This window comes from Tribolium castaneum, chromosome 4 (assembly GCF_031307605.1).
Source record: "Tribolium castaneum strain GA2 chromosome 4, icTriCast1.1, whole genome shotgun sequence".
Lineage (NCBI taxonomy): Eukaryota > Metazoa > Arthropoda > Insecta > Coleoptera > Tenebrionidae > Tribolium > Tribolium castaneum.
The window spans coordinates 3,377,343-3,404,549 of record NC_087397.1 but is presented as its reverse complement, the minus strand read 5'-3'; the positions used below and the strand labels follow the sequence as shown (position 1 = coordinate 3,404,549).

The following is a 27,207-nucleotide window of genomic DNA, read 5'->3' as shown; positions in this document are numbered from 1 at the left end:
TTTACACAAAATTTTTCAAATCTTTTGAATTTTTAAAATTCATCCAATCATACTCAGATTACACACTAGCGCAAATTATCAATAATAAAGCCCCATTTAATGAAATTCCTCTAAAATTCTTGTTTTTTATTTTTTTACGAAGCAAAGATTCTTTTAGTAAACGTTCATGAAATAGTCAGCAAATACTTGTCTTGCACAATTATTGCTGTGCTGTTTAATTTTACAGCTGTTCCCGCGAACGGACGCCGCATTCACCTCGTTAAAAAATTTGATTTAGAAAATCAAAATTTGGGGTTTAAAAGTTTCAGAGTCCTTGGGTAGTGTGTGTTGATCGCAGCTCGCTATTCCAGGGAGAAAAGGAGGAAATAATCCGGTTTAAAAGCTTAGTAGAAGATGCCACAAAGGTCAGTACACTTTTTTTTCCATCTCCAATGATATGTTGAATATGTGCTATGTATTTTATATTGTACCGATTTTGTTTTTAATTTATTTTTATTGTCCTACTACAAACTGTAGCAGAATAAGAGACCATAAAGGTAAGTGCATTTTTTTCTTCACATTTATCACCAAGTGGGAATCTATGTATAATTTCAAACACTTACATTTGCGCAATTTTTTTAGATTCAAATAGATTTTGCGCTTTCGTGGAAAAACTTTGCTGCCTTATCCTTATTTGGATCAGACAGGTTGTAAAAATGTAAAATTCAATAAACATTGCGACCTACCTGATATATTTTGGTATTCATTTTCGGCAAAAATGCTTTCCAACGCAGTGATCTTGAAAAACTTAACAGCGGCAATAAAGTACTTGAGATGATCCTCAGAAAAAGCGCATTCCCCCGAGTACATAAATTCAATTAATGACTTCATGACAGCGAAATCTAAGCCATTTATTACAACTTGTTCAATAGCCTTATTTTCAAGATGCTCCTATAACAGTCAGTTGTAGAGAAAACCCTCCCTTTGCACTTTACTAATTTACTTTAAAATAGCTACTACTGGCGGCCAATACACATTTATGCGCATGCAACGTATTACTCCCACAACAGACGGCAATATCCACTAGACATTGCCTCTCCATCAACATACACAAGCCTCTGGAGATCTGTTTTGAATGAGTTTCCCATTCTAAAACGAACTTTCCACCAGTTTTCTCCATTTTCAGTCACGAAAACTCTAATAAGGCTAAAAGTGAAAGAGAAATTAATTTGCAATTAGATGACATAACCTCAATGCCTTGGATCCGCAAAAACTGGTCGCAAGTGCTACTAATCTTCACTCTTAACACCTAACACTTGACCACAAACATTCTTTAACACCACCGACCTCACTTTTTAATAATTTTACGAGAAATTAATGAGGCAAATATAAATATTATTAAGCCAAACACTTACGTACTTGATTTGCAACCCCAAAAGAAAATTTTTTCGCCCTATCAGTACCAACCCCCTAAATAAAAAATTAAATAATTGAACTGGAATCGCATATTTTTACAAATTTATTTAAAAAAGATAAAATACATAGTTACGTTAATAAGTACATAATTTTGGTTTAATAGAAATAAATAAAATTTTTGAGTAAAAAGTACGGTAAGTACAGCCAAGGAAAAAAGTAACGCCAGTTCAGAGCTGTGTTCTGTTCAAATGGGAATAGTGCAGAACCACAGAACTGCACAGAGTGGAGTTCTGAACTGTGGATTGTATAATTTTTTCCCCGGCTTCGCAAAAATTAAAATAAAAACAATGTTACGAATATTAAAAATCTATCAATTATTATAAATAAATTTCAATAAGTACAGGTGATATTCTTACAGTTGAAATAAAGTAACCCGATTTTAAAAGAAACAGACAAGAAATGAGAATCGAACACTTTCAGCTTGTAAAATTTCAACTATGTTATGAATATCAAAGCAATTATTTGGCACGCGAACTGAATTTTCAAAATTTTACTTGACACAATAGTATCTTACGAAGTTGTAACAAACGAGACGATTGTAAATTACGTCTTATTTGACCACGAGATTCACAGTACAAAAATGGCACTGTAAAAATACCATACAAGCAGTTTATCAAGTTACAGAGTTATGTATAAATAAATATATTTTAGTTTTTTAACTTTACAACTGGATAAGAATTTAAGTAAAAATTAGTTTAACCTAAGTGATCACTGTTAATAAAAATATCTTACATCGTCGTGAAACTTTACCTTTAGCCCAGCGCTGTCCAACTGCGGCCTTCAAGTAAATCGTTTTTATTTTATTTGAAATTCTTTCATCGCCAAAAAGTCGGTGGGTTACGTAACTTCGGGTGATTTACATAGTTATCCTGCGAGTTTTTATTGAAACAAGGTGAAAAAGCCACCAAACTAGGTCCGAATTAGCTATTTCGGCCAGAGGTTTCGCCAAATAAGCCGAAATGTTTTTCAAAAGAAAAGAAAAAGAGGAAAAAATCTTTGATTATCTGAATGGTCCCCACACAACGAAAAGTGGGACAGCGCTGCTTTAAAGCTTTGATTTATGCTTGAGTATTGCCGTAGTTTGAAAGAGTTTGTGAGCTTTTCACTGTTTCATTAGAAAAAATAAATAAGCGCTTGATTCCTGGTGTTGAAGGTATAATAAATAAGAGCACTTGTCACCGAGTGACTTCTTATTGATTTGGGTAAAGTTCCACCGCGATGCCATTGAATCAAACTTAATATTTAAGCAGCTCTGAGAGTGCGGAATGTTTGTTTCCACAGCCTTAAACAAGTCAATTTGGGTCATTGCAAAAAGTTATATCAGTCATCTGAAAATAGAAATTCGCTTTCAGACAACAATACTTCTAAATCAGACTGGACGGTATGAATATTGGAATCAATATCATCAGGTTTAGCGGGAGAATCAACAACCTGCAACGGACTAGCTACGGGCGTTGCGTCAATCGCAACAGCTGGATTATCGACACTCGTCTTCGGCTCGCGCTGTTTCACACTACGCACAAGCACACCTGTCCTCGGAGTTTTACTTTTTTCAGTCTTTCTGTTCACGTTCTCAATAACGACACTAGTTTTTTCCGGTTTACGCAACTTAACACTAAATTTAAACGGCGGTTTATACACTACTTGCAATCGGACTTTTTCCTTCTCACTAGGAATGTTGCCCACACTGTGCGATTTGCTCTTGTCGGTGCGAGGCCGAATCGTGGGACGTTTGTGGGGACTTCTTCGGGACTTGTCGGTTAGTCCCGCTGGCGTCGATTTGGACTTCGGCAAGGCGTATTGTGACTTCAACAACCAATTCTGGACTTTACCCACCGGATCTGCCTCAGGAGTCAACGGATTATGCACAACTTCGGCACTAATCAGTTTCTTTCCCTCGACGTCCGGTTGGGCGTTACTATAATCTATAGTTTCCTTTTTCTTCTTCTTCTTCTTGTTGGCGGTCACTTGCGGCGACTTTTTGACTTTGCTGTGAGGTATTTCGATTATTGCAGCGTCCACTACCGGCTTCTTGCGCTCTTCTGCACCAACCGCTGCAGAAACGCGTTTCTTTTTCTTAGGAGAATTCTTCGTCCTACTAGGGCTATTCAAATTGTTGTTTAGTGATTCCTTAGTCTTGCGTTTGCGTTTGATTTTGCCGTTGCGGACTTTACGTTTTAGAGGTAGCTTTGATCTAATTGCCGGGTGCACAGTTACTTGCCCGTTTTCTCCGTCTGGAGGCAAGCGAACGGCTTCAGTCGGCGAACTGTGCATTATTGTGATCGATTTCAATTTCAGATTTGGCTTCTTACTGAGGTACTTGGTGCTTAACACCTAAAACAAATTTATTGTCAGTGCTGCAAACACAAATTTAACGTCGCAAAGAGCTTTACGCGCGCTCTGGATAACATTTACAAACTAGCAGCGTCGGAACTAGGGAGGAAATCTACCCAAGAAAGCATTAATAGTGCTTTTTAGACTAATTCTGCAGTTTTATTACAATTATTAATGAATTAATGACAAACCGACAATGATCCGGCCCGAAGGACCAAACGTTTGTTTCGTCGTCTAGTGACTTACAAGGAAATTAATATAGGTATATTATATATTTTTACGTTGAGAAAAGTTAAAATGAAATGAAAAATTATTTACAAATTCTACAAAAACTCCTGGAAAGCTGCGGGTGTGTTGAAACTTACGCTTGTGATAACAACGAATTTCACTAATTAATTTAGTCTATTAATAAATTAGATTGGTTAGTTGGTCTTTTGTGGTAAAGTACTTACCAGCAGCGCAACAACGAGGGCCACGATGGCGGCCACCGCATACCAATAGTCCATCATCCACTTTTTAAAGCTTGCGAAGCTTTCCTCCGACAGGAGCAATTTTCGCAGCGTAGCCAAGGGTCCCGAAGGATCAACTTCTCTGCACATTTGAAATACGTCGCAGTATCCGCTGTAGTCGTTGCAGGGCGTTCCTGGTTTTGAATACATGTCGGGAATGTCATAAGGCATGTCGTTCCAATCAAACGAAGAAAGACACGGCTGATTATCCCCTGGAAGTTTACAGCACAATTCGCATGCTTTGGTTTTTGGGTCACCCTTCTTCGGAATGCATTGGCAAGATTCCAGGCCATACGCCAAACATATAGATCCGGTGCATTCCTGAAATATTTCGATTTTTAACTCGGGAAACTTTGCCCGCTTTTGACTTACGCCCATGAAACAAACAAACTCTTTATTGCAAATTGTCTTGTTCGGCTTGTTCACTGACGGGGGACACTGCGGGTTGCGCCCGTTGCAGAAACTTTCGTCTCTGCAGCCGTTGTCGTCCCGACACTTATCGCCGAACTTCACTTGGCACTCGGACGTGCAGCACGGCCCCTAAAAACAATCAAAAAAATATAAAAATGAGTCAAACCGTCTCAAATTTCAGTTCTTCTCAAAGAAAATTGTCTGAGGATTCCAAAACTGTCTTTATTTTCAACCTACAGCCAATAGTTTTTGAGATATTAATCAAAGTTTGGTATCTCAAGATGAAGATTAATTGAAGTATAAGAGAGTACCTACTATAAATTATTTTTATTGAAGTTAGACTGTTCAAACAATCGATATTTCAGCTTTCCACATGCAAAATTATTCGAAGATTTTTTAATCCGTTGTTATTTTTGGAGTTAAGTGTTAGAAACACGTTAAAATTTATTTCGGCAAAATCCAAAAAGTACCTGCGAGGGGCTGCAGATGCTGCGCGGCGTGAGGCGGCACGGGGGCTCGTCTAGGGGCGGGTACCTCCGCTGGGGGAAGCAGCACTGGTCCCGACAGTCCTCCTCCCAGCCACAGTCGCACTCTTCGCCCTCTTCGACGACGCCGTTGCCACAGAGGGAGGCTTGAGGTTCTGCAGGTGCCAAAATCGGGTCAAAATATGTATCAAAAGCATAAAGTTAAATTGGAAAGGAAAAGTTTTAATGAAACAAAGTTAGAGAAGAGCGTAGTGATTTACCTGTGAAACATCCTTTTGGTGAGCGCGCTTTAAAATTAAGTACTGGGTTAATGCTCTTCAGACTGCACGGGGAAAACTGATTATTGTTTTTCTTGTCACCTGACGTCGCCCTTGCGAACATAATAAAGTTACCATCTTCGCCTCCGGGGGTGCACTGTTCCGGGTCGTGCTTTATGCAATGAAAAAGTCAGAATTAATTGGGCTCTTTATCTCGATAGTTTAATGGAGTAGGAGAGTGGTGATGCGGAATAATGAGCGTGGTGGCGGTGACCTAACTCCTTTTTAGAAAAATACACCGCGGAATATTTAGTCAATTGGTAAAAATGCTGGTACGAGACACGATGTGAATAATCGGTAAATGTTATTTGATTGTGGCACACTTTTTCCGGCTTTTGTTCGATGATAAATTCGGGTAATTAACAAGGATACCCTTTTAAAGTTTCATGGCAATATTTTACGATTGTGAGTATTAAATAAACCTGTCGTTTTTTTTTAAAAGCGACGTTAAAAATAAAAATATTCGGACTTGATACGCTTGTGATTTATATTGAGATTCATTGTTCTTGCAATAAAACGTCAACCCTCTTTGAAGTTGTGATACAAATAGAGGTGTTTTCGAAATTTCCCGTAGAACATTTTTGTGTTGGTATAAATTGAAATATTCCCCGTATGCCGATAGAAGGAAGCGTGATAAATGCTTTAGGAGATTTATCAAAGCTGTCAATTTTACATGAGTTGTTGCATTGATATTTAAATCTGCGAGCATATGCAGGTAGTGAATGGAACCCTTCAGTCAATGACCTAAAACTGTGGGCAAAATAAAATTTCATTAAGCAACTCATTTAAAAGCTTTCAAAAACACAACCCCGATTATGAAACGCAAGGGAAAAAACCCGATCACCCAAGTCGACTTGAATAACACACAAACTAAAATAAATTAAGTTGAGCCTCGATTTGGCCCATTTATCGAAGATTTAATAAATCGAAATGGAATTACCCTCATCAGAATTTTCTACGGCCGTCGAAGACAGACTGAATGGTAATGAGTCGGGAGTTTCCAGTCGGGTTTTGTTAGAAGATTACCGCCACTAAGGCGTCCAAAATGCAAAAACAAACGCAGATTGGACGAATACTCGTTTGCATAGAAACGCAATTTCGCTTCAGTGCGATCAAATCAGCCAGTTTGAAGAATAGTGTTATGAAGAAGTGAACCAAGAGATACTTACCGGTGACCCAAAATTATGTCCGATTTCGTGAGCAAGTGTTACATGGGACACCGCAGGCGGTACGTGTTTTCCGTAGTTCAACAACGTTACGATTCCTGTATTTAAGGACTTCATGCTTCCTCTGTAGTGCTGAAAGCGAAAGAAAAACAATAATCGAAAAACTATTACACGAGCTGAATAAACCACTAAAAATTATATCTGGTGGTCACAAGCGTGTAAATATCAATTGGTTTTCGATTAAAGAGTGCAAACAAATACTATCGGACTGATTTATAATTATGTTCGTATACATATTTGCAGGTAATTAAAATTCATATGTCCCTAAAACTGAATAAATAACGCACCAGTATGTTATTATTCATCATAGTCGGTTTACATATTTGATGTTTCTCTTGAAATCAAATGCATATTAAAAACAAACATCTAAGTTACGTCAAAAGCAACAAATCTCTGTTCTGCTTACTTGAGATATTTTATAAATTTTGTCCTAATTTAGCAAATGACCATAAAAACGAAGTAATTCAGAAACTGTTAATTTGCAATTAACAAATAAATGTGTAAATATTTAAGCTGGTGTAATTTTCCCGATAAAGACTTATTGATTGAGCTTAAAAACTGCGTTTAATTAGAACGTCCGATCATTGTTTATGACAAGGTTGAAATAGCCTTTTGCTGAAAGCCTTTTACTGTGCAATTTTCCTGGCCACGTCCGTTCGTCGCAATAAAACCTGTCTTAAAACAATGTTACCCTTTGAAAATTGTCAAATTACTATCGTGGCCCAGCGACCGCCATCAATCAATTCGATTGGGAATTCCGCTCAGTTCTCTAATTAAAACTGAACTTATCAACTGTTCGAATTTAAAAAAGCGTGGAAGAAAGTACAACATCAAATGGTTCACATGTTCGATTGATGTGCGCAATAACACAAACAGCCTGACCACATTTGAGCATAATAAGCCAAAAACAAACACCTGTAAAGTAATTAGAACTGTTCCGCTACTCATTATGTCCTGTGGATTGTGCTCAATGGATACCGTGTGCACACACAACTTGTTATTGGAAATTATTCTCTTGTCTAGCATAGCCTGGCTAATAACGTTATAATGGAGTAATCTTGTACATACACACGTAGAGGTACAGACACAGTGTAATCTATTAATGTGGCAATTTAGCCTGGTTTTGACTACACATGTTGGCATATTCCTGGCAAAAGACGATTAAACGTTGATGAATTCACCTGAGTCGCGCGCTAAGCTGCTTAAACCGACAAAAAAGCAACATCTGCTAACATATGAACCCAGTTTTTAGCGTTAAAGCGCTTTTACAGTACCTAGAGGAGAATAATACTTAACCATATTAACCTATGAAAGGGCCACGTTACTGTAATACTCTTAGTTTAATCCTTGATGTAATAGGATTAAATTAATTTGGGTAAATATGAATTTAACCGGCCATTCTAGCGAAAATAATGATTCTTACCCCGTTCTTCTCGCAAACGCCGCCCGCATTTTTCAAATCTCCAGTCCAGGCCAAACCCAACGTTCCCATTTCGAAATCACGATAAGTAAACATGTAGGCTAAACAGAATGCATCGTAGTCCTCCTCTGGAACAAGAACAGTATTTAGAAAGCAAATATTATGCCAACCCTTCCACCTGAAATTTGTTTTGGGTGCATAATTATCAACAGGCAACGAAAACAAATAAACGGCCACAAAGGGGGTCCTGTTAAAAATTAACCGATGTTAAAATTACCATTCTTCAAGGAGAATAAGCAAGTTAAAGTTGGTACTTATGAATGTTAAAATTACTATTGAAGAGCAAGTGATATTTCTTCAATTACTGCGACCGTAATTCAGTTAAGATTAATTACTTAAGAGATAGGGCACTAAAAATGGATACGATTTGATGAAAGCAGAGTACTTCGTTGTAACTGGAACCGGAAAGAACTCATTAGAAGATTGCATCGTCCGCCATTCATCACGCGAATATGAGACACAATTTCCAGCAAAAATTTACGAGCGTCTTAAAGAAATTTAAGAATTCCCTATTAAATTATGTTGATTGGAGCACGACGCTCGTTTATTTTATAGTGAAAAAATTAGGGAAACACGTATCTGTTGTTTCCACTTCCTGCAGCGCTTGGTATGCAAACGAAATTTCAACATTCATATGTGTTCCAACACAGTTTAGAGTTGTTCCCACAACAAACACTGTCATGCACAACGCTCGCAAAATCAATACTTTAATTAATTTTTCCGACCTTCATTAGTTTTATTGGACTGAGTGAAGTCTGGCGTGATTAAGCTTTAGAAATCTTCAAATTCGATTATCAAGCCCTAAATATTAAACGAAGGTATTTATTGGGTGCACAGTCGGTTAAATCGCAAGATTATGAGCGAAGCAAGATTTTCCGAAATGACAGTCGTAAGGAAAGCAATTTACCCCGAAATCCAAACCGAATCAATTTAAAACCCTATCCGGAGGTAGCGATCAAATAACAAATATTTATAAAGGGAGGCTTGACGGGTAAGATACAGTGGCGAATTTTGGAGAATTCCAAGAATATTTGAAGAATTATAGTGATTTTACCCAAGCTCGCTTGAGAATATGAAACGCGGAACAAAACTTTAATTGTGATAACTCGTTCCAAGGTAATAAGCCTAAACATCTTTTATTACAAAGTTGTGCCGTTAGCCAGCCCCATTCCGGGAGTATTTTGGCTACTTTTACTTGTGCGACATCAGATAGATTGCGACCGGAATAATAAGTAGCTGCATAAATCCGGGAATTACTCGGCTGTGGCTTCCTTCTATGAATTGCTTGTAAGCAAGGCCGCATGCGAACAAACGCAGCGCCGAAGGGAGATCATCCATTTCGGGTAATTGATTTAAGTCACTTGAGGGGCCCCCGAAAATAATCACGCACTCTCAAATGCACTTCTGTCAGTTCTCATAAAATAAATACAGTCGGGGCGGCACTTTGCCGCAGGAAATCGCCACTTTTACTTTCTGAATAAAACATTCAACTTGCAGCAACTCTCTCTACATTAAACCGGCGCTGCCGCAGAAATATATTTTTAAAAATTTATCAGCTTTCCGCATAAACCCATTCGACTGAGCGGAGCTGCGTTTGATAATCTTGGCTCAAGATCGATGAACGCTTGTTGTAACCAACAATTAGGCGATGCTTCCAAGTAACGAGCAAATTCAACAATATTGCAAGTACTAATCTGTGCACCTCGAATCCGAAATTCTACGTTTGTCTATCGACTTGAGAGGATTGGGATAATTAACGTAGTTTCCTTAAAAAATCAGCGAATAATCGAATTCGTTTATCCGCAGAAATACTGAATAGAAAATAAAAGTGAGCGGCTCGTTTTAAGTTCACAGAAGATAGTCCTGGGGGAAATTAGGCAATTACTTGCGCTCGCCATCGAACTAAACCTCCAAAGGGTTTTCACATTCGCACTCAACAGCACCCAGTTTTAGTTGGTTTTATTGCCTCCGGTGTTTTGTTTTGTTCTCGAAAACTGACAACAGATTCAACTGCGATATTAATCGCAGATTTATACGATTTGCAAGTGCAACTATTCGCATGGTGATTAATCGACCTGTTCTGGTTATATATTAACAGGTCGGGATCAGCGTAAATACCGAGGGGTATGACAAATTAAGTTTTGGAGTGAATTAACGAGCTCATTAGAGATTAGGATTTGAAATATTGTAATTGGTGCTTCATATGCCGGATTTGGCCGAATCAATGGAAGTGTCCTCGCAGAAACGCACTGCGAACCGGAGGAAGGGAGGAATTAAGAGGATTTAAATTACCTCGGAGAGCTTTTAGCTGCCAAGTGCCGGCCTGTTTAAAAATATAAGACAAAAGGTGTGAAACGTGGAACGAAACTTATTATTATTTGCTTGTGTAACGCAGCCGTTAAGCGTGAAATTTCAATTCAAATGAGATTATGACGGAAAGTTTGAAACAATATTTCGCATTCGCATTAAAAAGACCCACATTTACAAATGTAAAACAGATCTTGGGCTATTAATTCTATTATTGTGCCGACTAAGCGCATTACAGGGAGCATCAATTTCCTCCACCGTCTTCGGCGTGTACCTAAAACAATTTTATACGGTCACAAGCACTGTTGTTTACTGCATTTTTTGAGTTCTCCTTGACCTTGTCAGTTGCCTTAAAAGCTCATAAAGTATCGTTGTTATTTGATACGTTCCGTACCCTTTATTGCATTTGACAGTAATTTTCAACATCATCTTTTACTGCATGGATATATCCAATTTCCAGGCAATTTATTTACTTTTCCATTACGACCTGCATCAGATGTCAATTTGCCGCTTTGTTTGCTCTCCAGAATGCAAAAACTGAGCGTACTCCGCCAAAGCGATTATTTTCTAATTTTGCGATTTTGGTGTAAAAACATTCAATTTGTTTACGTGATGTAAATATCGGCGGAAACATTTTAAACTTGTATTGTGTTGTTACGGAACAATAGAAGTGTGTCAATGTTCATCGACAAATAGTTGAATGAATAATAAATCTTCATTATCATTCCGTTTATGTCGCTCGGATTATATTGATTATGAGATTAAGTATAACGTAAATAACGCAGCTTTGTGCATTTAGTTTACAATGTTTGAAATATGACAAAATTAGATTAAGTCTGACAGCTTCATCATGCTTTTTGAAATTCAACAGCCGAGGTCCAATAATAATGAGCAAATTCAACAAATCCCGGCGCTGGCAAACAACCAAATAAACTCGTATTTGCAGTAGATATAATTAAATTTAAAATTAATCACGAACACTGGTTTGTGCGTGAAATGTTGATTTTAGAGCCGGTCCGCAACGAAAAAATCGCGTAAAGAGAAACTGCACCCAAGTTAATAATACACTTTCAATTTTTCAAAGTTCAAACAAAAATCAATCAAAACCACCAAATTGTTTGATGAAAACGGTTTTATTGTATTTTAACACTAGACAAGCAAAGCTGATTAGGGCTTTATCATGTGATTGTCCACCCCGGCCCAAGACTGGTGTTGTCTCCGCCATGGAAATGACGTAATATCCTGGGGAGTAATGGCGGTCATAAATTGATCCAACTATCTGTCCATGGCACGGACTGCACCTGTCACCTCTCGTGTTCTAATGTGTCCGTCGGCGTCCGGCCAGCATTAACCTCTGTAATACACGTTCGCTGAATTACGGCCGTTAGGCCCTATGCGTTATAGAGGATTGAATATTAAATGGGGCGCTTTCGCCGTGTTAGCTCGAGATAACGGTCTCCAAGTTGCGCCCTAATAGCTTTATGCATTCACGGAAATGTCTGAATACGTGATAAATACACTGGCTGTATCATTCACCACGTGAATATTTAAACACAGGTTTGCACAGCTTGATGAAGGGATGATAAGACACAATGCGACCGATGTGTGAAATAGTTTCAATCCGGTCGATGCTACGACGATGTTTTATGGAAATGACGGTCCGTTTCTATTGAAATGTATCGATTTGCTTGCCGGGTTTTATACACGCAATCAGAGAATGTCGTTTAATCATAATAATAGTCAACCATCTGCAATAACACATCTCAATAATCACTCATGTCGGGGTTGCGAGTTTCATTGCTACAGCTAGCGACAGCTGCAAGGCACACGATTGTAGGTCTACAAGATGATGCCAGACCTTTATTACCAGCGATTAGAAGAGTTAAACAAACCTCATATAATATTTAATTAAGAGACATTAAACAGACACAAAATTTATTTCCAGTCTTCAATATACAACTTCTGTTTCTGTTGTCTTGTTTTTTTTACGATAATACACAAACGCAATAATTTGAGGTTCGAAGTAAAAGCGTTAAAAACTAATCCCATCATTACGTTTTAATTGCCGCAAACAAATTACTTTGGATTAAAAACTGATAACAGCTCTATATCAAACACATATCCTGCTTTAAATAAACATTTAGGATAATTTATAGTCCAATTCAATTTCCATTGAATTGTGGTGCAATCGGTTCATTATTAATTTTACATCCTTTTTGATGCAGGTGTAAACTCTGGAAACTAATGCCATGAAAATACATAAACATAAAAAAAAAATTGCCCGGCGCATCCACCAATTTTGATAATAGCGGCTTCGCATTCTTAAACATAAACGCTCCATTTTAAATTAAAAGAATAAATATTCTGACCCGGCGCATCCACCAATTTTACGTTTCCTTGCGAGTCATGAGTTGGGCGAAACTTTTATTGTAACAAAGCCGTTCCAGTCAGTTATTCAAACCAATAAAGTTCGGAAGTTATTTGATCAAAATCGAGTAAAAAGCGTACGTAGTGCACAAGCTGCAGCTCATAAACCTCCTAATTTTAACATGATTACGTGCATATGCTGGCCAGCTCTCAGAGAACAATCCCGCTGAGACTTTTTGCATTCAATATAGAGAGCACAACTTTATATTCTTCATAAATTTATAAAGAACGAACTATAAAATAATTCGACTGCTTCGGGAGATAAAAGGTTGCTATATTAAATTTCTGCTGTGATAGAGCCATGATCCATTTTTCTAAACAAGATTTTGACAGTACTTCAGTTTTATTGAAAAAAAAGTTACGTGATTTTTTATATAGATAGGTGTGATAAATAATTCACACAGTGGCCCAATCAACCGTAGCTCATCCAATTTGTGTCACAACGTGTGAAGGTTTTCACCTGTTATTATCAATCATAACAACACAAAAATGCTTGTTGCTCACTGTAAGGGAAGTTTTACTTGGGTACAGAAGGACAATGTTTCTTTGCGTGAAACTTTTGCTCGTCTTGGTACTTCTTCTCGGTGAAACTTTCCCTTTTGAATGAAAGTCTGATATAATTTTAGATAGACGGAAGCGCAGGACTCGACTACAACATCTGTAAAAACGGTCCAAAATACGTGAAACCAAACTGCGAAAGTATCTTCGTGTGGGATAAAGAACAAACTAACTTTATATCTTTGTTCAACGTGACGCTACTGAATAATTACACTCATAATTCAGAGCCGATTCGCGGGAAAACGGTTCGAGTCATTGCCGATAATGTAAGTGCAAGGAATGCGAAGGATGGGAATTACTATCATTGCAGATGTTGCCTTATATCACGTCCAGCAAAACTTGGGCGGATTTTTGGGGGATATTTGGCAACTGATTGAGTCTACCTTGGGCTTTACGTAAGTTATTAGGGAAAAATCTGGTCTCATACCAGATGGGTTTTAGGAGTAATGTATCGTCCGTTTATTACGACACAGGATTAGAGATAATTACCTCAGGACACGCTGATGTCATGCTAGCGCCTGTGGTCGCTAAGCGGGGACTCTTAAACGTGATGTATTCCCAACCTTATTTTTACAACTGGTACGAAAAGCTCAAGCGGTTTATATTTTTTAAGCGAATCGAACTTGAAATTAGCGAAACATAGAAAACTATTATAAATTAATAAAACATTTTAGTTATTAGAACAAAAAAATTAATGCAACATAAAAAATTTAACATTAATTACATTGTAAGAACAAACTTTACATGCAATATCCATTAAAATAATTTCAATCGTAGGTATTTTATAGTAACTGAAAGGTTTGAAAAAATAAATACGGATTAGTTTATCGCTAATTAAAACTAGAAATTTTTCCATAGAGCGTCGGTAACTTTTCCGATCAAATAAATAAAATAAGTTTCCAATATCACGCCCGGTTGAGTACACGATTTCAAAAACCTCGTTCTAAATTTAAATTACATCTTAAACATAATCACAAACCCGCGTCTGATTTTAATAACATGCCCTAAAAATCAGCTCAATATTTCATAATTCCCTTGACTGTTTAAGAAGTTGAAATTAGTGTTATTGATTTAGCCGCCACGAGAGAGATAAATTCGCCATTAACCTAATTCTTCTAAGTTTTACTTCATATCCAAGCCTAATTCTATTAGCCCAGCGTACAAAATTGGCCGTCTTAATTCGAGTGTTTATGACCTTATAAAATTTTTGTTGGAGGTATCAGCTGTTCGTAAAAAGACCTGAAGCGAAAGCTTCATCATCGTCGTACCTGAAGACTTTTGATACTAAACTCTGGTTCGTAACTGCGATCATATTTGCGGTTCTAACAATGGCAATTTGGATGACGACCAAGTTTTTGAACAGAGTTTGCAAAATCGAACCGACACTTTCAGCGCCGTCGTGTTTACTGGCCATCACCTCGGGATTCATCAACCAAGGTCTGAACCAGCCATCGATCACACTTTTTACTCCATATTTCATAGCGAAATTGTCGCAATTACCTGACATGCGACAAGCTAATCGATAAAAATTTACTCGACTGAATTGGAGATAACACTGCGTTACTTATCAGTTTATTTAACAAAAATTCATTTGGTTGCTGTTTGATCGTGTGATTTCCATTTGCGCTTGAATATGCGTTTCAGGTTTCGATCTAAAATTGTCAAGTTACTCCGGGCGAATGCAAGTGATGTTTGCTTTAATCCTAGGCGTGGTGCTATACTCGGCAATGAATGCCGTTTTAGTTGCTCAACTGGCTGTTTTTGACATTCCCTTTCCATTCAAATCATTGGATGACATCGCCAACAAGCGCACACATTCGCTTTGTCTGCGATCAAACAGCTTCGTCTACAATAACTTTACGGTAAGTTCCGCGAAAATGCATCGGCCCAATTAATTCCAGTGTGATTAAATTTTCTACTGCAACCTTCGGTAATTATTGCCATTGTAGAACCAAAATAGAGAAATATTTCCTCGGTGGCGCGGAATATTGAACGTTCGCAACTGCTTGGATATAACCTCTCAGGAGAATCTATCTGCAATTTTGTGTAACGAGGATCTGGTAATTTTAGAAAATCGAGCCGTGATGGAGATGATATTGAAAAATTATGATCTACCGTGTGAGATAATGAGCAACCAGGAGAGATTATTCCAGACGGGAAATTCATTTTTGTTGTCGAAGAGCTTCAAACACAAAAAATTAATCGACAACATGTAAGAAGTTTCCCCACCAAACAATTACAACATCGAACTTTCAAGGGTCAAAAAAATGAGAAGCACCGGGATTCTGCAAAGACTGGAATATATTTGGATAAGGAGGGAGAAATTAGAGAACATAAATTTGCCGCAATCACCCCAAGTCACTCTGGACCATGTTAAGGGAATTTTAGTCATGTATTCCGCAATGATTGTGATGAGTCTCCTAGTGTTGACTATCGAGAATTTCTACTCCCGCTATTCTCGCTTTCGCGAATTTGTAAAGTAAATTTTGCAGCACGGCACTTACCTGAGAAGAGTTCCAGGAATTTTTCGACGCCGTAATTGTTGGGAAATCTGTAGAGGGGATCCCTGAGGGCGTCAGTCGTGTGCACTTTAATTCGTTTCACCATAAAAGTTATATTGTCTGCTTTACCGTCCTGGTTGAAATCTGTAAACAAAATAAACTGATGTACAACTTGAATTAGCCGCATGCCAGCCCCTCGTAATGTTGCTTGCATCAATATTAACTTTGTACAGTGGTAAAATTTATCCTTTGTTAAACTCCTACCGGCAACGTGAAATTTTAAACAAGACAAAGTCGCCTGATCGTGACCATTTAAACCGGGAAAGAATAGCGTGTGTGTATTAAGTCCCAGAATTATCAACATATGCTGATAAATTGTAGCGTCCAGGAGAATTAAAAATGGTGATTTATTAAAATGTGGTAGTGACAAGAACGTGTTTTTTCTCTCGTTATTTAAAATCACGCTCGCGCAAATTTATTTCAGTACTCTCATGACGGCGCAAATAAAAATTTATAGACTCCGAAATATACGAATTTATTGTTGGAATAAAATCAAAACGTGGGGAAGCTCCACGCAAAAATTTAATAAGAACGGCACAATGTGGTAAAGACGACGAAAAGTGTCGTTTGAGGGTGAAGTATGAAACAAACAATATTAACCCAAGTTGTCGGACAGTTCAGGTTGGAAATTCTCGCCTGAAAGCGTATCCGTGTTCAGTTCTTCCAATCTAAAATCACAATTGTCTCTCGCCGAGTAAATATTTTATCTTATCTCCAAGCGAATACGTTTCACGAAAAAATTTCGATTAACTACCCCTGATTCTCTCTTATGGAATAGATAATAGATCTTTATTACCCGGCCAAATCCTGGAGAAATCCCCTGATTATATTTCATTACAGCAACAAAAAAAACTTATTTTGCAAAATCGCCCTAATCTCGTTTGCATACGCGCGTCTTTTTGTGTTTTATTCGCAGACATGATTGTCGCAGCTGTATTCTCGGCCTTTATTCGGCTGCAGATCCCGATTATTAGTTTTCCTTTGACCAGAAGTCAATTCGGTTCCATGCCATCGCTGTTTTAATTAACTAGCACCAAATTGGAAAAATTGGAAATTAAAGAGAGCGAACTGAAATCCAAGTTAAACAAAAAGCCTATTTCATTTTTGTCGGCGAATGCGAAACAGGAGAGGTTATTGCGCCATAATCTTCCCCGGCCAGTTAAGTTTACCAATTTAAATTGGATTCTTTTCTCTCTGTGAGACGTTTTTGTTCATGTTTCAAAAAACTACCAACGCGAAAAACAGCAAAAAACTAATAAACAAAGGTTTCCAGTTGATCCTGGTGTTGAAAAGCAGTTTCATGAAGAATCGTCTCGTATAATGTAAAATGTTCTTAGAAATTGCAGCAGATCAATGATTTTCCAAAAAATGCTTCAATAAATTTTGCATTTCCAGTGGCAATTTTACGGTCAAAAGCGGTTTAAAAATGTAGGTTACCTGTGGCTTTATAGATGGCATTTACGCGTTGGACGTGTCGGGTCATGACCTCGATGCAGGCCTCCTCAGTGCCGTACTTTTGAAAAAACTGGTGGTCTGCTTGGAGGTACAGCATGCAGGTTGTCTTTTTGGGATCGATGGTGGCCCTTTTATTGACGTTTCGGAAAATAATGCCCGGAAAATCGCCATTAGAGCGATTGCTCGTAATTAAGTCAAGCTCCTCATCAATGGGCTGATTTAGGTCGTAGGCCGGCGAAAAAGAATGTTTCGTTTTGTTGAGATGCCAGAAAGTGGAGTCATCGTAGGGCAGTTTGGCTTCGGCCTCTAAAAGCCATCTTTTACTCCTCCGTTCCGGGTAATTTTCTCTATCGGCGGTGTTTTTCCCTAAATTGTTTAAATGCAAGCGGTGGGAGGCGCACGGCACACCCTGACGGGGGTCTCGAACGTCGGACGATTTGTACACGATGGAGTGAAATGAAGAGGGCTGTTTCGTTTCGTTGGGTCGGAGGTAACGGCTGACGGGTTCTACGTGGTAATCCTCGATAGCCGTCGAAATTGTGCCCTCGAAGAGCCCCTCTTTTGTGATGATCCCGAGGACCGAAGCTGAATCGTCATCTGGAAAAAAGGGAAAAATTAACATTTCCCCAGTTTTGCTTGAACAGACATTCGTCGAACGGGTGTTTCAAATTAAACAATGCCCGTCTGGAGCCGATAGGGATACTTCTATTCAACGGCGTATCAGAAATAGCACATGAACCATAGAATGGCTTGATAAATACCACGGCACAAATGAAATGCCAGTCAGCTGATTTATACACATTTCTCTCATTGTGAACTATTTAATAACTCAACTAAATTGCCTGAAGAAGTCGAAGTTCTTTCATTATTCTCCAATCACGTAACAGTTGAAAAATTTTGGCCGCGTAAAACCAACAGTTATTTATCTTTGTGCCTGAGGAACAAAAACAATTGGCAAATATCGAAAGCAAATTTGAGATAAAACATTTCTCAAACACTTGTGACAGGAATCACATCGTGTTATTAATTTATTTTAAATTTGTTTGTTGGAATCTGCAGTAATTTTGGTCATGCGAGAGTATACTTTTTGCCATTTCGTAAATTAAGCAGGTTAGTTCTTAATTCCCTTATTTTAGGGTAATTAGAAGCGGCATTGCAGATTCTCTCTGTCTTGTAGGTAATTAAATAGACACCACATAAACTTATCTCGGTAATAATTATACGCAGAACACCCCCATAATTCCCAAAATTGTATTATTAATAATTTAATAAATAAAGGATGAAGCCTTGAAGCCTTTGTTTCCACAGTTTTCTGATCGAATTAAGGAGGTTCCACTGTATTATTAGCCGACTCGAAACTTGAGATAATTTCAATTAAAAAAGTTTTCTGAAAATTCTCAAACACAAAAAAGCCAGTTATATTCGTAGTTTTGTGGCAGGAGGAGCAGCAGCTACAGAAATTGCAAACATTCCTTGATTGTGCTCCCCCTCAGCAAGCGGAATGAAAAGCATGATACAAATTCTATAACAAATCCGTATTGAAGCTGTCTTGTCGGTAAAAACGTGAAAACCTCTAATTAAAATTCAAGCCGTGTTCGAAATGTCTGAAATATTTAATTCGATGACATAGGTTGTGAGCTTTAACGGAGGGTCTGTGATCCTTCGGCTTGAAGAGGGGCGGTGTTATTAAACTGCCGGCGGTGGCGATAATAAAGCGACGGCTGCGTCTGCATGTCACGGCTTCAAATTACGTGTCATGTGTATTTACACTGTTGTTGATTATGCCCATTGCTTTGTATACAACACTGCAGTCAGAATCGAGAATCAGGCAATAAATCCCAAGAACATTTTTGCGATTGGTGGCGGAAATCAAACCGAAAACGAAGTCGAGCATACTTGGGATGAATATTTAAAACCTATTTAGTTTAATCCGGCCGAGGTATGAATAAGTAATCACCGGGACTAAATAGGATAAATTAAATCTTATGCAGTTTTCCAGCTATTCATTATGCTCCAGCGGTTAAATAACAGAACTTTGCTCGAGCCTTGTTTACTAATTAAATTCGAACTGGAGGTTACTCTATATCGCAGGTATTTAAAGTTATTTCCTGGTTCGACGTAGGTTGTAAGGAATCTGAAACGTGTAGAAACCGAGGGACGACAACAAAAACATCAATTCGCAAAAGAACTATAATATTAGATTGAAAAATTCCAAATCAATATTCGAACCCAAGTGCGTGATATATTTTAAGCGATTGACACGTCTGCCCTCCTCGAAAACACAAAGGAAAGTTTTGATCCAAACAAGAAGTGGCAATAGGGCGGAAAATCCGATCAAAACATATTTATTTAGTTTGGATGCGACGAGATCTAGGTACACACCGGATTATTTGACTTGAAATCCAAATTTGTAGCAAAATATTTTCGGAAATAAATCGCTCTTAATGCACACGTTTCCGGCGAGTTCAGTTCGCAAACTTGTTTAGATAAAACAAATCAAAAGTTGATGACAATTCCAACAGCCATCGGATAAATCAAAGGGTCGCCTGCGATAGCTCCCCCAGGTCTTAGTTTTTGCAAGGGTATGGCAGTGTTTCTATATTAGCCGTGTTAGAACACTTGCAAGAGTACACAAGGGTAACCTCACTGCACCCTCGGGTAAAACTTACATCAAACTCCACATTGTGCGAATATTTGTTCGCCTAAGTCAAACAAACGGACTGCAAATGTAACTACGATTACAGAGAAATGTAAAGCTCAAGAAGCCAAACCGGCCAATTGCAGAAACTAAACGAAAAACATCAAACTTTTAACCGCGATAACCGTCTAAAACATGGCACTATTGTTACGATTGTAAGTTTAATTTGTATAATCAGAGAAAGAGCAATCAAGTCAAAATTTAGTCTCGTAACTTGATATTGTAACTCGAATCAATACTCAACTATTTGCAAAGCTACCGATGTATTGATTTATTCAATCCTGCATAATACAACGTGTTTATAAATGCATGGCACACAATAAGGTAATTGCAGAATGTATAAGCGCTTCGTTATTCTCCAATTTTTTCTCGAAGCAGAAAAAATTAATCATCGGCGTAGCTATTTAAAAATATGTTTCCCTGGTGAGTATAACATAATCCACGTAACACGAACACGTAAGTCGATATGATCTCGAATGCCTCGTTGCTTACACGAAAGAAGCTTTCGAAATTTATTCTATCTCTGTTGATTTAAATGCCACGCCACTATAAGTTACGATACGAACCGTAAAATATAAAACTGGCCTTTTTGCTCTGATATATTTACTTCCGCAGTTCTATAGTCGTAATATCGATTATTTCCAAATTTATGAGAAAATTTCTCCATCGGCACCTCAACTGTATTTAAGAATTGGACCAAAATAATAAAACGCTCTCTCATCCAGCGAAAAGCCAGCAGTTTTGTAAAGCTTTAAAAATAGCGTCGCTTGAGGATGATGTAGCGTATTTGAAGAACGTCACCAATTCGTCAAGTGGAGGAAAATGCATAGTGAGCTTTTAAATGCAAAGTGGAGAAGCGCCGCGAAAAACAACGAAATTTACATGTATAAGTTGAGTGGATATACTCCTTTTATGCCGCTAACATGCACTTAATCTCATTTCGTACCTTTTGCAGAAACGTATCGCCAAATAAATTCATTCATCTCTTGTGTTTCATTATTTATTAATTGATCACTCGCCTTGTTTCGGAAATACACCGCTACATGTTATTGAATTTTGCGGATAATGTTGTTTTGCATCACTACTCAATTTAATAGTATTCACAAGCTTGGCTGAAAGCTGCACATCAAAGACTCCACCAATTTTATTTACATGTTCGATAATATAATAACACATTAAAATAAAGTACTAAAAGCACTCGCTGTTTTTTTATTTTGACAAAAAAACGGGCAATATTTCCTCCATTCTTTTAAAATAAGAACACTCGCATTATGCAAACGGTGAAAGGCAATCGTAATTGAAGGTATTCTCCAGATAGGAGAAACACGACATTAAAATACAAGTGAATTTGAATATAAATGGGAACGTAATTTAAATTAAGTCTCACATCATTCTGTAGCATATGACTCATATCCCACCGCCGAACCAGCAGAAAACTAATCAAACTGCTTCAAACCATTTTTAAAATTGAAGCATTACCACAACCAAGCTTAATAAATAAAATAAAATTATTCGCCCGGCGCATCCACCATTTTTCACTCGGCTCTAATTAGCAAAGAAAAAATTATAGATTAAAATGGGGTCTCTCCAAATCCCGTAAACAAAACCTAGGGTCATTCCGGTGTAATTCGACGAGATTTAGCAATTGCAAGGGCGTTACAGAGGGCCCGCCAAACCTGTAAAACAAGGATTACTTAGACCACAACAGCACCGGACAAAAAGAGTTGATTAGACAAGGTAAGCTCAAAGGGTTCCATCACAACAAGCAAAAAGCACTGCTGCTCCAAACGTAACAATTTTCTGCCACGCCGGATACGGGACTGTAAAACATTTTCCAATTAAACGGAGGCATTAATTTCGCTTCTTTGGTTCCTTCAAAGGATAAATAATTATGTAACTGGGTTAATCCATTTTAATGTGCAAACTTTATACAACACGTCCGGACACGAAACAAGGTTAATTTAAACCGCCTTCGATAAAGTCTTATCAAACTATATTAACAAGGTGTTACGAACTGTGGATTATTATTTTGTAAGCAAATATTTGTGCAGCCCAACAGGTGACTTTAATATTATTAAAACTTGTTTCTGGCAAAAGAATTCGCGCCATAAAAATATGAAATTGTTTTTGCCACGACTATAAAGCGAAATGGTGGCTCGGAATTTACGCGGAATATAACCGCTCTTAAAAACCTACATAAAACTAAGTGGTTTTGTTATCTAAATTAGAAAACATGTACTGTGTGTGTAATTAAGTTACTAAAAGAGTGAACTTAGGGCCTCGTTTAAGCGATATAATTAGGCGGGTATCGATTAAACGTAGCTAAAACAACTCTTAACAGCGAAATAAGAGATTACAAAAAATCGCTACGAGAGGCCGCCTCGTGGTTTGGTAATTATCTATAACAAATAAAACTTGCTGAACACAAATATTGCCAAAACACTTTATTAGCGTCGAAAAAATAGCAAACAACCCTGTTTAGCTTCTAAATTACTATTTGCTTTGTAGTAATAACGGGGACAATAAATAAAAAGACCGTTCTAATTTATTAGATACTACATTACACTGTTTGTAAACAAACTATAAAAACTTTCATTTCATTAGATTGCAACTTTAAAGACACATAATTCTTGAAAACTTCATCACAAAATTGAACCTAATTTAATTCAAATTTGTATAAGATGCCCCAAGTAAGTTCTCTAAAAAAAGATACTTCATAAGTAAACTGTTATTTCACTTCACCTCTTAAAAATATCTGAAGCGAAGTTAATACTTGTTAATAACGTAAAAATTATTGCAAATAAAAAAACACTTACGAATAATTAAATATTCTAGCCTTTTTACTGGAAAGGAGATTTAAAAGTAAACATATTTAGAAACTAAAAACTTGGAGATCTAAATATTAGTTTTCCACAAGAAACTCAGTCATAATATTTCTAGCAAAGTAACTGGCAAAGCAAGCTCTTTAAGTTTGGTAAACTCCTTTGACACCACATAAAAATTTGTTGAACGTTGGCAGATCATGCTTCGTATAAAGATTTTCATATTTTGTTAATTCTTGGAAGGTCAATTTTAAGGAGAAGGGTGTTCATTTCCTCGCGCAAATAATACTCCAAAAAAATATATTTTCAGGTAATTTGGCCCTTGTTTCCGACCACATATTAATAAAAATTAATTAATTAATAAAAAGTAACACATGGTGAAACATGCACATGTTAGACATGATCTTGCGGCAAGCTTTCACGCGTAACGCTTTGCGATTGATTCTCTGAATCTCGATTAAAAAGCTTTTGGCAATTTTGAAAAGTGCCTAAATATCCCGAGGCAAAAACGGTCACCGTATATGGGATTAGGCATCAGTTTGTTCAGGCCTTAGTGGATGAAGTCCTTTAGGGACCGCAAACGGAATCCCTCACTTCCGCTCAAGATCCGCTTCCGGTGTTGGCAGAATTCGATTTATCAGATTGGTAGAGGTGAAGCTTTAAACTCGCATTACGCACCGACTTTCAAAGTGTATTAAAAATGAATGGAGAAAACCGAATAAAATTACACAATTCGCTTGTTGTTTCGGCGAAATTACAAAACTGAAATATTTACCCACGCTTAAACACAAGTGTATCTGTCGTACTTATCTAAGAGGGTAAAGAAACGAGACTGAATCGTATGCTAGTGCAAGGGAGAATACGATGACAATAGATAAAGGGGGAAAGACTCCGCATTTGTTCATTTCAAGTCGCTTTGTATTCAACACAGTACAGGACAGAAATGATTAATCCGATAACACTGGAATTACCATTTTAATTTCGAGTAATTCACAGAGTGGAATAAAAATGCGAGGGCGCCGTACCTGGCCCTTGCGGCGCCAATGTACTTGAAAAAAAAACGAATTTTTCACAAGACCAGTCCGCAATAAGCAATCCTGTTAAAAATTGAATCGGCGAGATAATCCCATCAGCTCAAAATGCACTTGAGGGCTTCTTGCCGCCGCTAAATTATTAACCGATTAATGTACGAATCAAAAAAATTCTCTCATTCACTCCGCCTCTGTTTTTTAAACAGTTCCATTGATCGGCTCCACACGGACATGTTACAAAACGTCGAAATTGAAAGTCATGGAGTGGAAGGAAATGGTGAACCTAAATCCCATAAGAGAACGTAAAACGAAAAATCTTGCAGCGAAAGAACAGAGGTAATAATTCACAAAAAGATAGAGTATATTGCTTGATTCCCTGTCGCAGGATATTGCTCCAATTCCAGTACGACAAAGTTGTCTATATTTGTTTGGAAATAAAACGCGCTTCGAAACAAAATTTAATTAAATTTTTAAGGACGTGTCAGTTTGGAAACATCTTTGCGATTTGGTCCAGGAAATTAATTACATTCATTAATTGTGGTGCCGACGAAAAGCAATTTTCTGTGTTATTACTTTTTGTCTAGAACTTTGCAACGATCATTCATTTTGATTTTTTGGACCGGAACAACTCCACTCGGGGTTTTTAATTTCTGGCCAGTCCTTGTTTGCGTTGTGTTGATCAAACATTCGGACGATTTATAATAAAAAATTGTAAGACTTCGGGGCGCAAATTTACATTCAACCTTGTACAGCTTAATTAAATGAAGTAATCTCAACGGTTGAAACTTTAAATTTCCCAGGAGCTCATTATTTAGAAGAAATAAAGTATAACTGATGTTAATTAGCCTACTTAAAATTTGGGTAATGGCCATTTACACTCGGGAAAGAAAAATTAAAGTCTTTCCTCCTCAAATCGCATTCATTGATGTCGTTCTTCAACACCAAGCGTTAAAACATCGTTTGGTTCGGCCGCACGTGTACAAAGACTTATATATGTGATCTTTTAATGCCACCGTACGTGCTTTCAGCATTAAATGAAAACATAATAGTTTATGAACACTGATAAAAGCACAACAGCAATAATATCGAACGTAAAATGAGAATATCAGGAGGCATTAGAGAACCTAACCGACACGTAGATATTTTAGTGGAGTTTAACGTTTATGAGTTCCTGTTACTTGGACGTTTTTTTATTAACACAACACGACAATATAATGATCAGAGGCCCAACTCTCGGAATTTTAATACAAGATAAAAAATTGTTTAGCACTAAATAGAGAATTAAAAAATAGCCGCTCTGTGAACGAGTGCTTGCCTAAATTTTAATTAGTTCACAGTGAGTGGTTTCCTTCAAAGGCTAACTCTTGGGAGCAGCGGATAAAAAATTTATTGAGCACATATAAAATATCAAATTAAATTCAGACGAGCACTTGGATGCATCTAGTAGTGAGTCGAGTTACTCGCTGGAAATATACCCCGGTTAGATGGAAAATGGAACGTGCCATCAATACGCGAAGCGCCAATCGAGTGCAATAACAGCATTTGAAGTAAAGTATTAAAAACAGTGTGCGAAAGAGCGCCGAATGTTGGCGTTATTTTCCCTTTATATCGCACCGGAAGCCACTTGCATATAAATCCAGCATTAATAGAGAATTAACGTTAGTTTTTACAGTCAGGTGGAGCAGATATGAGCACGTCGTAGTCCAACTATCTGGATTTAATAACCGCCATAAACCAACAGGCCGTAGATGCATGGGCTAAAACGCGGTATGAAACATTTTATGAGTTAGCGCGCAGCTAAAGCACGTCCAATACTGAGATTGAATGTTTGGGTTTATGCCCTATTAAAACCGCCGCGACATTTATGCCCAGCTTTTATATTCGGAATCGTGCGAGCTTCAGACCGGCTGTATGTAAAACTTTTGGAATTCTACACCTCTTAGCAAAATTTAACCTCGACCCTCTCCGGCGCCCTGCTATTGACATCGAGAGGGCCCTCGCAAAGATTAAGCTTTCAGTGGCTAGGTGAGGGCAAATGACAAATCCCGAGTCACGCTTTGGAGTTATATCTTTAAACAAATTTCAGACATGTCATACACTTCTACGTTCCCCTCAACTTAAGATTCACATCCCGACGGCGGTATCGCGTTGACATGAGCTATTGTGTTACTTTATCTTGCTTTATGCCAGCTTCATGTTTAATAACATGGAATTAGCAATGCGGCGTAAAAACAAACCTTGTTTTGCACGTTTAATATAACAATTGTTTCTCCTTCTTTCTGGTCAGAAAGTAAGGGGGCGTGCCCGCTGTAAGGGCGATTTATGTAGCTAATAGCCCCCATTAGACTCAAATTGTCCCCGAGGAAAGCAAACGTCGACGTGGCAATAAATGTGATTTGGCAGCAAAACCGCACAGTTCCGATAAATGAGAAAACAACACTAAACAAATTACACACTTGAGTTAATGAAAACGGTACAATAAGTAATTATCATTTTGTTTGCCCCCCAGTCCGGAGGCAAAAACAGAATTGCAGTCGAGTTGTTAAGGTAGCAAGCAAAAGGAGATCTCATGTTCAAATGGATCTCAACGGCATAATGTTGTGTCTTATCTGAAACTAGACCGACATTCAAGTTTTTGTTGGAGGAAGCTGAATGGCCGCGATATACAAATGCACAAGCATATGAGGAAACTATTTTAGCGAACATTAATCAAGTAATTCTGGTTATATTTTAAATGGCATCGAGACGAACATTGTGAGAATCTCGAGATAATGAGACTTCCTAGTTTTCAAAGCTTCTCATTTAATTCTCAATTAAGCGACAGTAAGTAAACTAGACTCATGACAGTTCGAAAACTTCATTTTAAAGTTTCCGCACAGAAATCTCGGTGTACATCACGGGATATATGTTTGGATGAACGAAATGTCGGTCAGGCGTTCCAGACTTTACTCCTTATTCCTTCCGGAAAAGCATCCCAATCAGAAGATTTATTCAAAGCTTGAAAGCGAGACGCAGATTATTTTAAGTTTAACAGTTATGCAACTACATATAAAAAGACGTGATGGAATGTTTTGTACAAAGAATGTTAAACATTTATCAAAAAAAAATTAAACAGTAATTGTTCAGTGTTT

The 27,207-nt window shown here is 37.7% G+C and overlaps 3 protein-coding genes across 5 annotated transcripts in view; 1 reads left to right on the top strand and 2 right to left on the bottom strand.

The window, feature by feature from the left end:
• Window positions 1-1,425, bottom strand: part of LOC661830 (protein jim lovell) — a 57,591-nt gene extending 56,166 nt beyond the window's left edge. Inside the window, exons 1-3 of one of the 3 annotated variants that reach the window (XM_967964.4) lie at window positions 1,237-1,425; window positions 983-1,185; window positions 726-930 (exon numbers count right to left, since the gene is read on the bottom strand). In XM_967964.4, the coding sequence (XP_973057.1) occupies window positions 726-930; window positions 983-1,159 (382 nt within the window). In that variant the 5' untranslated portion in view covers window positions 1,160-1,185; window positions 1,237-1,425. The remainder of the gene's footprint in view (window positions 1-725; window positions 931-982; window positions 1,186-1,236) is intronic. The other 2 variants (XM_008203367.3, XM_008203366.3) reach the window with 2 other exon arrangements.
• A 55-nt stretch (window positions 1,426-1,480) lies between these two features.
• The window catches only part of LOC661872 (uncharacterized), a 71,140-nt gene continuing 45,413 nt past the window's right edge, over window positions 1,481-27,207 (bottom strand). Inside the window, exons 7-15 of the mRNA XM_064356370.1 lie at window positions 17,508-18,122; window positions 16,014-16,154; window positions 8,161-8,285; window positions 6,681-6,809; window positions 5,455-5,623; window positions 5,180-5,349; window positions 4,671-4,838; window positions 4,242-4,619; window positions 1,481-3,789 (exon numbers count right to left, since the gene is read on the bottom strand). Coding sequence (XP_064212440.1) covers window positions 2,776-3,789; window positions 4,242-4,619; window positions 4,671-4,838; window positions 5,180-5,349; window positions 5,455-5,623; window positions 6,681-6,809; window positions 8,161-8,285; window positions 16,014-16,154; window positions 17,508-18,122 — 2,909 coding nt within the window. The 3' untranslated portion in view covers window positions 1,481-2,775. The remainder of the gene's footprint in view (window positions 3,790-4,241; window positions 4,620-4,670; window positions 4,839-5,179; window positions 5,350-5,454; window positions 5,624-6,680; window positions 6,810-8,160; window positions 8,286-16,013; window positions 16,155-17,507; window positions 18,123-27,207) is intronic.
• On the top strand, window positions 13,798-16,187 carry LOC103315225 (uncharacterized). Its single transcript, XM_015985247.2, has 6 exons — window positions 13,798-13,904; window positions 13,951-14,088; window positions 14,720-15,032; window positions 15,141-15,371; window positions 15,459-15,721; window positions 15,767-16,187. Exons 1-6 carry the CDS (start codon window positions 13,798-13,800, stop codon window positions 15,990-15,992), a joined length of 1,278 nt encoding a protein of 425 aa, XP_015840733.2. The 3' UTR covers window positions 15,993-16,187.

Coding starts and splice junctions, on each gene's coding strand:
- LOC103315225 (XM_015985247.2), top strand. CDS start 13,798: ATGGGAATTACTATCATTGCAGATGTTGCCTTATATCACGTCCAGCAA. Junction 13,905..13,950: donor GAGTCTACCTTGGGCTTTAC/GTAAGTTATTAG, acceptor GATGGGTTTTAG/GAGTAATGTATCGTCCGTTT. Junction 15,722..15,766: donor AAAAAATTAATCGACAACAT/GTAAGAAGTTTC, acceptor CGAACTTTCAAG/GGTCAAAAAAATGAGAAGCA.